Genomic DNA, 10,475 nt, shown 5'->3' with positions numbered 1-10,475 from the left:
TTTGCACTACGGAAGTCTTGACAGAGGAAAAAAAGAAAAAAACGGATACGGTAGTTATGCAGCATCCGAGCTCGTCCACTATAACAAGCATTCGAAAGTAGAAAAAAGAGCTAAGCATGAGTGAGTGCAGTAGAAAATGTTGGGGTATTGAGATTTTGCATACTGATAAAACTCAGAGCAAAGAACTGCACTGAAATGAATTTATATGGATACTATTCTTCTACATAGGCACTACTTTTTTCAATATACTTTCCTACCGCTTTTGAATGCTCTGCTGCATAGCCATAAGCCGCTCTAACTCACTTGCCTTTGAAGCATGTCTTTGTATATCTGAACCATAGCAGGATTGCCAACCATAGGTCTAATCAACCATAGAGTCTAGTTGTAAACTAAGAAATTACACAAACACATTACTCATTTCCTGGTCATCACTTTCATATTTTTTAAGCACTTCAGAAATTTCATGACGTGCCGCTGCTTGTGCTTTTTTTGGCAAACCGTTCAACACGCTACAGATGTACTGGCTCAAATGTAAGTTGGGTGTTTTTTTCTCTTGTAAAGACGAAAGAGCTTTGACAATTTCTTGGTCAATGTCTGTATGTGCCTGGCTACCTCCAGGAGTATTCTGAGTCTTGTTACCTCCACTACTACCACATGTCTCTTGGGATGTTTTGCGCTTTCGTTCAGGCTGGATGGGAGCTAAAGGTGACATACATGATGATGAGGTTTCAGACTGCTGATTCTCCGCGGAGTTTATCCTAGCTCTTTTTGACGGCTGAAAAAGAGATTCTGCTGTCTGCTCAAACTCTTCTGAGCTCAATTCTATATGCTGAGTAAATTCGTCTTCATCATCAATTGAAGTATCTATCCTGGTCAAAGTTTCACTAACAGAAGCAATCTGCAGAGGCTCAGTCATGTTGTCCACAGTTTTTCTTAGCTGACCCGACTCTGTCATGAAGCTGAAAAGGTGGAAATACTTCCATGTTTTTCTGTTTAATTTTGCACCATCTCCACTTTTACCTTTTTCACTGCGTCTACACTTCATATAAGTATCTCTTAGAATGTCAAACTTTTTCTTCAAAATGTATGCAAGATTCTGAACAGGCAGTCCATAATCTGAAAACAAAATCCCGGATTCTGCCATGGCTGCAAAAGAGTTTTTCTTCTTCCTACAATCTTTGAAGTCTTCTCTAGAAGAATCCCATAGCCATGGATAGTTGATACAGGTGTTGACAAGGAGTTCAATGTCACTGTCAGACCATTTTATTTTGTCCTCCATGACGATAATGGTATCCTAGGGGTTTGCAAGGTACCAGCTGGCTTCAGCTCTGGTTCTTATGCCTAAAAAGAAAAAAGGGTACAGATTACACTATTATATTATTACATTATAACATATTTACAGTATATATTGTAATATCAGTTGACTTATGCTGAGTTCCGACCTACTCACCATGGTAAGCAAACATGAAAAAAAGTTAGCAAATCCGTTCCAACCTTCTTCTCCTTACCATAGAGTTACCATGACTATTGTTCCAACCTGACATTTTTCCCTTGATTTTAGTTACCATAGTAACTTTTTGTTTACCATGCTGCTCTGCAGGGTAAGGAGCTTACTATGGTAGCTTACCATGGTAACTGGGTTGGAACTCACTCGCCAGTTGCCTCTGAAACAAATTTTTATGTAAAAAAAGTAATTGGTTTTAAGAGGTTCCGAGAAACTGGTGTTCTTTTAAAATATCTGAAATTAGCTAATTACCTTACTAATTATCAAATTAGATACACTTGAAAAAAAAAAAACTTATTGGTGTTAAGAGGTTCCTAGAAACTCGTGTTCTAAAGGTAGCACCAGGGGTGCTGCATCCCTCCCCCCTACACACCCCCTATGCAACACCCCTGGCGCATTCTGATTTCTGCCTAACTACTATATTCATCGATTAATGTGATGGAGCATTAGATTTATGATTATGATGTCATCTCAAACCTGTGACAATTTTATAATTTAAGAGAGTCCTGTAACTTTTGAATTTGCTGAAACATTTATGGCCTTTTCTCCCCATCATATTTCTGTACTAGACTGATTGAGCTCTACTTCTACAAAGTCAGGTTACCTAAATAAAGGTGCAGTTTAGTTCCCACTGTAGTGTGGGGTACAGAGGCCCTACCAATAGAACTGGGATATACAGTAAGAAGTGAGCTGCTTATACCCTGCTTCTACTGGACAGTAGGCTATCTGTGCAACTTTACAGCCCAATTGACTAAATAAAATACAGTAAGAAAAAAGTTGTTTTTATCAGGGGGAACTAATCTACACCTTCTCATGTATCTCCAACGAATTTTTCTCTAATATTCTTGTGAAGTCAGCTTCTTCAGTTTTTTACCTTGATCTTGGTTGGTGGTTGTCGTTTTCTGAGTGATCTTTAAATATCTGCTTGTTCTTCAGCTACATCAACCATGCTTTGAACTACTTTTAAGGCTAAAATCTGACCAGATTTTTTTCTGGCCAGAAAATATCAAACTCGATCTGATCGAAAAATCTGGTCAGAAAACAGTAAAATCTGGGAAAAAAATCTGGCCAGAATTCTGGAGACGAAAATCTGACCAGATTTCTGGTCAGTGAGAACAGCAATCTGGGCAGTGAGAACTTAGCTTAATGCAGAATCAGATGAAACAACGGAAATACTAGAATTTAGAGCTTTGATTATATCATCTTTATGCTGTTGTATGCGCTTTTCTAAATTCTGGCCTGTTCTACCTACATAATGTTTGCCACAATTGCATGGTATTTGGTAGACCCCTCTTTGGCGAAACACTGGAGTTTTATCTTTCCTAAAATTTAGAATATTTATGATTTGAAAATTATTTGTGAATACTATATACAGATTATTTTTTGTACAAACTTTTTTAAGATTTGTTGTGATTTTGTGGATGTAGGGGAGGTAAATTATGTTTAAGGGCTTGTCAGAAATATCACATGGTGAACTATCATTAATTTTACGTGAATGTCTCTTAAGTCTACAATTAATTACATTATTAGTAAATAAAGTAGGATACCCATTTCCAAAAAGTATGTCCTTGATAAAATTTAATTATGCTGTTATTTGGGAATGAGAACAAATATTTAAGGCCCAATCGACGAGGGGTATTACAACTGCTCTTTTAGCTTGTGGGGGGTGGTTTGATTTAAAATGTAAATATTTATTATTTTGTGTTGGTTTTCTATAAATAGTAAAATTGAGTTTATCGAAGCTACGAATAACTAACACATCTAGGAATGGGATTTTATTTGCGATTTCGATTTCTAAAGTAAACTGTAAATTTCTATCGTATGTATTAAGGTGATCTTAAAAACCCTTCAGCTCATTTCCCCCATAGTTCCAGAGTGAAATTACATCATCCATGTAACGTCCCCAAAAGACATGTTTTAAAAAATACGAATCTAATGCCCAATTTTCAATATGTTCCACATAAATATTCGCCAGTAACCCGGAGAGGGTCGCGCCCATCGCTAAGCCATTAATTTGCTGGTAAAAAGAATTACGGAATTGGAAATACATTGAGTACTTGTTACAGAGTTTAACTATTAGCAATGACCTAGGCATAAAGCAGGTAGCCCGAGAATCAATTGAAATCAGACTTAAGATTAATAATAATATTTCCTTAAATAGGGACTTGGGGGAATATACACTAAATGCTCTATACACAAATTTAATTAAAAATGATCTTACAAGATATTCTAAAAAACCAATAGACATTAACACTGAACTGGTCACAAAAAGACCTTTGAGGTTAGCGGCCAAAAAAGCTGGATTAGCAATAAGAACGTGTTTTTAAATTATTTTTCTTTCTTCTCATTGAATCGCCTTGTTTTACCTTACTTTTTATCAGTCCTGGTTGAACTTCGCTGAAGTAAGGATGCTATGACTGCTTTTAAAATTTTTAATTTTTGGTTTTATTGGCTGCATGTTGTTGTGAGTCTTCTTTCTTTCATATATTTTTGTCTTGCTGAGGACGGCCCTTGGACATAGGGCCGAAATATTCATTCAAATTATCTCCACTGTCTTGCAAAAAGATTTCCCTATTGTTCTTCGTACTAGTGTTGTTTGTTATGGAAAGGCAGTGTGGTCTTCGTCACTATTTTAGAACAAATATAAGCGTGAACTTAAAATTAATGACTAAAAAAATTTTTTCACAGAATTTTCATTGTTATTTGGAATTACTTTGTCAGGAGCTTTCAAATGAGGTGTTACATGACTATATTCAAAAAAAAAATTATTTTGACTGCTAGGCCTATTGAGGTGGAGGCAGACCAATTTTTTATTCAAAAGCTTTCAATCCGCACATCATTTAAAAGCTATCTTTCTTCTAAACATGTTTCAAAGGTTATTTTCTATATATTAGGTTATTTTCAAACCTAAAATGGCCCCAAAAATCCTCTTTTGCCTCCCATCTCCCCTTTCCTCCCACGCCCTCCTTGTCAAAACAAGAAAAATGAAAATTTGTAAAGAGATATTTTATAGTAAGATATATCTTAAATGGAGAAGTTTTCATTGCCTAGGAATGTCCTAGCTCCATAAACTCCCCTACCCCTGAATATAAGTACCTCCCAAAGAAAAACATGGCAAATTTATCTTTGGTTGAAAAACTATCGGATAAGACTTGGATATTTAAAATCTTTATGTCAGGAGCTTTCAAATAAGGTGTTGCATGACTATATTCAATTATATTGTATCTTTACTGTTACAGAGGTAGTCTAGAGGTAGGCCAAATGAGGTCTTTAATTTTTTGTCAAAGCTTATCAAACAGCACATCATTTGAAAGCTATCCTTCTTCTGAATATGTTTCTAGCATTGCGTTCTACATTAAACCTAAAAGGGCCACTCAAATCCTCTTTTGCCTTTCATCTCCCCTTTCCTCTCAAACCCTCCATGTCAAAACAAGAAAAATGAAAACTCGTAAATAGATTCTGTACAGTAAGGTATACCTTAAATGGAGAAGGTTTCCTTCCCTAGGAATGTCCTAGCTCCCTTAACCCCCCTACTCCTGAATATAAGTACCTCGCAAAGAAAAACATGGCAAATTTAAATTTGGTTCAAAAACTATTGGATAAGACTTGGATATTTAAAATATCTATGTCAAGAGCTTTCAAATGAGGTGTTGCATGACTATATTCAATTATATTATATTTTTACTGTTCTGGAGGTAGTCAAGAGGTAACCCAAATGAGGTTTTTCACTTTTTGTCAGAGCTTATTAAAGAGCACATCATTTGAAATCTATCCTTCTTCTGGACATGATTCTAGCATTTTTTTCTACATTAAATCGACAAGGACTACACCAGTCCTCTTTTGCCTCTCATCTTCCCTTTTCCCTAAAACCATCCATGTCAAATAAAGAAAAATTAAAATTCGTAAAAAGATTTGTTGTAGTAACATATATCTTAAATAGAGAAGTTTTCCTTGCATAGGAATGTCCTAGCTTTATAAGACCTCCTACCTCTGAATGTAAGTACCTCCCAAAGAAAAACATGGTAAATTCAAATTTGGCTCAAAAACTAATGCATAAGACTTGGATATTTAAAATCTTTATGGCAGGAGCTTTCAATTGAGGTGTTGCATGACTATATTCAATTATATTTTATTTTTTATTGTTATGGAGGTAGTCTACAGGTAGTCCAAATGAGGTTTTTCACTTTTTGTCAAAGCTTATCAAACAGCACATCATTTGAAAGCTATCCTTCTTCTGAACATGTTTCTAGTGTTGTTTTCTACATCAAACCTAAAAGGGCCACACAAATTCTCTTTTGCCTCCCATCTCCCCTTTCCTCTCAAACCCTCCATGTGTTATGTAAAGTTTTTAGTAGTAATTAAGAATTATTGAACTATAAATTTTGACGCCTCAAGGCTTTGTTTCCATGGCACAATTAGATCTGACTTAAGAGATACGAATTGTTATAGGCTAGCAGGGGTTAGAAACTTTTTCTAAGCTGTGGCGATAACGACTTTTGGTGTTTGTAGGGATGAAAAAATGTGGCCTCTTCTTTCTCGAGCTATCTGGAGGTCAGATTCCTTTGGGAGCATTTACCTTGGAGACTTACGAACTAATTACCTATTATTAGACTAGACGCAGACATATAAATGAAATAAACACAGATAAGAAAGACAATAGATTTATTGAACTTACATGCTTAGTTGTACAGCAACGGGTCACTTCAATGACAATATTTTCTACCGGGATTATTTGCGGTACTAATCGTTTCAGATCTGACTTAATATTAAAATTAAAAAACACATCTACCCCATTACCAAACGCAGTTCTTTCGTCCTGCGCTGTAAGGACTGGCTTGCCATTGGCTCACGTGGCCCAAGGACGCTAATCCTTGTCCAATAAGCTCTTGAATATATTTCAGATTATTCAGGCTTTCACCCGGTTTTTTTGCAATTTAAACTTCCTTATAAATATTGTGAATAGCATTTTTTTTTGCTACTAATTATCCTAGAGAAATTCAAACGACTTGCGTCGTTGTTTGACTGAAGCTAGAAATGCAATTTCTCTTTTTGCTGATTAAGAATTTAGACTCTTGGAAGCGGTATTTGAACTCAATTAGGGGACGTTTAATTTCTGCCCGAATCATCTTTAGAAGGAAAGAATCCTGTATTTTAAATATATCGCCTTTTACTCCTGGTACACATCACCCTTCCCAACAATTAATGACGTCCCGTCATTAGTAACTGCTTATTAGGAGTGCTTAAAATTGTTCAATTATTTTTGTTATTTTATTCTACATCCCTATCTAAAATTCATCTACCTGACTAAGATTATTTATGGTTCTAGGTTAGCTACTATACTAAGGATTTTTTTTCTATATCTAGCACTGATTACTTTTACATTTCCGACAAAGTCGGGGTATTCTACTTTTACATTAGGTTTTTTTTTATTTTGCAGTCTATATGACGTACTACATACTATCTACACTACGTTAAATGAATAACATGATAATATTACACCTAATTCTACTTGTGGTACATACATGAATGATTTATAACATACAATATTGGGTTCACTGATAACATTAAAACACTTTCACTATTGGGATTTTTCGAATTATTCAAGTTATTAAGAAATAAAATCTATAGATTAAACTTTATTAATCACCTTCGTGCCTTTATTGCACCACACCCTGCTTTTTTAAAATATTTTTCATCATTTATTTTATAGTGGCAAAAAGTTTGAAGTATGTGAGTTAGGTATTCGTCATGAAACAATTAGAGCCTAGTTGTCTTTAAACGACTAGTTTTCTCTAAAAGTCAACTGGGAAATGACCGTTAAATATCGTTCTAATAGTCAACTGGGAAATGATGCTTCCCACACCAGGTGTTGGTGTTTTTCTTCTCAGCATGTAATTTTTAGGATTTTTTTTGAGGCACATAGAGAATGTATTCTCGCGTAAAATTGTTCATTTGTGCCTTCTGAAACGGGTTGTCGTCCTACTATGGTGACTCTCTTAATATATTGTATTTAAGTTCAGCTTCGAACATCTTCAACTATCATTTAACTTTAACTATCGTTAAATATCGTCCATTCCGCACTGCTCGATGGTGTTCTCAGAATTAAACCTCAAATTGTCCCTAACTTCAGCTTCAAATATCTTCAAATGTCTTTAAATATCATTCAACTCCAAATATCGTTAAATATCGTTTATTGTGTGCTGATCGATGGGGTTTTTTAGAATTAAACTCCAAATTGTCTCTAACTTCAGCTTCAAATATCTTCAAATTTAAATATTATTTAACTTCAAATATCGTTAAATATCGTTTAGCTTCAAGTATCATCACTATACTGTCAAATTCTGGGGTCCATAGTGAGTATCAAAGGCGATATCTATGTATTTACATCTTGTACAGACCAATGGGTTTCTCAGCATTTATGTGATTATATAGTTCGTTAAAGTACTTGATACTGAGGTTCAAATATAGTGTTACCTGATACGTAATATGGTTCATGGTCGAAGAAACAACGATCGAGGGTAACTGTTGTTCTCGTAGACGAAGTTGGGATGAAAGTTGCCTGGGGTTATGGTGAGTACTCTTCATTGGTTGAGATATGATGAAAATAGATGCTACTGGGTCGTATCTGTACTGGGCAGCTCATTGTAATGCTCAATAACCAATTTGTCCATTTACTTTCCTGTAATAAAAATAGCGAGGCAGAATCACGCGTTCTTTGAAGTAAATACTCATACAATAATTCACGCATTAATTGGGTTAAAACAAAATTGTTTCCATTGGGAAATTCAATACATAGAGGTTTCTTATAAAATATTAATTCTTTAGCTATAAGTATGGTCTCTTATTATACTTTCTAATATACGCTACTACATACACTTTATTTTAACTTCTTTTAACACTTAGTTAATTTCACAATAGATTGAAAATAATCATTTAAACAGAGTTTATGCTACAGGATTAATTTTTGAGGTCTAATTTTACAACATATTTCATGCCTGCATTGTTCACGCACGTCCGTGCTGTTGAAGAAACGCATGTGCAGCGTCATAACCACACGGTTTTACGTAAACGATACTACAATGAGGGACCAAGACATAACAAGGACGAATGGAGACCTCTCTACCCACTCGTTTTCTAATGTCTTCCCTATTTCTTGGCTTAGGCGTTCTCATGGGGTTTCAGGTTTAACGTCAGCTGAAATGCAGAGGTGTTCTTAGTCTCAGCATTTTTCCGTAATTGCAAGTCAACATTGGTGCCTCATATTCGACTTTCGAATAAGGTAGTTAGATGCAGGATTTCCAAGCTTGCCTCCGTAGATTCCAGTTAATGCTTGGCAAAGAATATAAGCATAATGAAGAACTGACATCAATATCTTTTTAGAAGGCTATTGTTTGAGCAAATCCTTCAGAACTAAATAAATAAATATGATATATTTATATCATATAAAATAATTATAATCTGCACTAAGATAAAATATTTCATATGATTAGACGCTTTTGTACTGATAATTTCTTGTTTTGGATAATATCCATCTTGGTTAGGGCATGGGTCGATTTTTTTTTTTTTTTTTTTATAAGAAATTCGAGGGGACCTGAGTCAGTATAGGTAAGATATAACGTGACTGACTTGCGAAAATATGTCACGGAAATTAGAGCACAAGATATGTCATAGATAAACCAATGAGATTAAGGAATATTTTTGTCACGGAACTACTGAACGATGATCTCTCTGCTATTGTGTGTGTTAAAGATATAAACAAGTGATATTATATTTTTTGCTTTAGACCTAAGTACCGAAAGTCCTTTGTTTTACTTTGGAAGCAACGTTTAACACAGAGCATTAGGACAGCATACGTCATAGATATAATATAATGAAATTAAAAGCTTTTTTTCGCCTCGGAGCTATAAGAAAGTAAACTCTCTGTTTCTCTTTCAAAGCATTCAGATCCAGAAATGAAAACTTAGCTCACTGAAGTTTCTATTCAACCTTTATGTATTGTTTTGACTGGCCCTGATTGGCATAAAAATACTAGTTTCTTACACTTGAAAGGACTGAGAAATATCTCTTCCTACGGTTGTTTAAAAAAAATTACAAAAAACAATCATGGGCCTTGAGGTCCTCCCCAGGCTTCCCACAAGACATGGCCCAACACCATTTTTCGTTCTCAGTCGATCACGAGCTTCCTACTTTGGGCCTTTCTCTCTGATCACCAATGTTTTGACATCACTAGTATTTTTTTTTCATTAAATTTGACTTTGTTAACTTTACTTGCACACTGTTAAATTTATTATGGTGGATCACAAGTTGATTTTTATAAGGGATTTTAAATCCGCCACCCTCAATGATTAATGAAAAGAAAATACTAGTCGAAGGTGGAGGACACAACCTCCTCATGACAAGAACATTTGACTTTACATTGATTAGGGATATCTCCATCTGTTGGGTTTTTTAACCTTTCTAACGGACTGTGTCGTTATTTTCTCCTCTGTTTCTTGCGGTTTTTTCTTTTTCGGTTTTTCTAGCCAAATAAGGTCAAACTTTTTGTATTTTTTTTTCAAAAATTCTTGCCCTTTTAATTTCGTTTGTTTCCCGTGTGAGGCTGCTGAGGTCGGCCTTGATTTCCCTATTTCTTTAGCTACTATATGGTATGATTCACCATCAGACTCTTCGGAACTAGTTTCCGACGAATCCGGATTAGAACTTTTAGAGGTGGCACTTTTTGAGGTATCACCTGCCCTTCCTTCGTAAATTTCTACTCCTCTGGAAGTAGAAGGTTTATTCTCTAAGTCCTCGCCTTGAGTTTTCAACTCGGGAGATTTAAAAGATTTTTGAGAGCTTTGGAGCTTCTCGCAGGTTTGTTTTAGTTAAATCTTTGGGAGGAGTTTTCTTTACAGTAATACCGGGGGTTTCTACAGCTCTATTTAATTCTTCCTGTAAAGACGGGGACCTTTCTGTTAGGTTTGCGGGGGAA

The 10,475-nt window shown here is 35.3% G+C and overlaps 1 protein-coding gene across 1 annotated transcript in view; it reads right to left on the bottom strand.

Annotated features, from left to right (window-relative positions):
• Nucleotides 1–397: 397 nt before the first annotated feature.
• Nucleotides 398–10,475, bottom strand: part of LOC148951601 (uncharacterized) — a 277,040-nt gene continuing 266,962 nt past the window's right edge. Inside the window, exon 3 of the mRNA XM_089091160.1 lies at nt 398–1,341. Coding sequence (XP_088947286.1) covers nt 398–1,279 — 882 coding nt within the window. The 5' untranslated portion in view covers nt 1,280–1,341. The remainder of the gene's footprint in view (nt 1,342–10,475) is intronic.

Source organism: Artemia sp. Qi Xiang Cuo, chromosome 6 (genome assembly GCF_049724085.1).
Source record: "Artemia sp. Qi Xiang Cuo chromosome 6, ASM4972408v1, whole genome shotgun sequence".
Classification (NCBI taxonomy): Eukaryota; Metazoa; Arthropoda; class Branchiopoda; order Anostraca; family Artemiidae; genus Artemia; species Artemia sp. Qi Xiang Cuo.
This window is presented reverse-complemented; position numbering and strand designations above follow the sequence as displayed.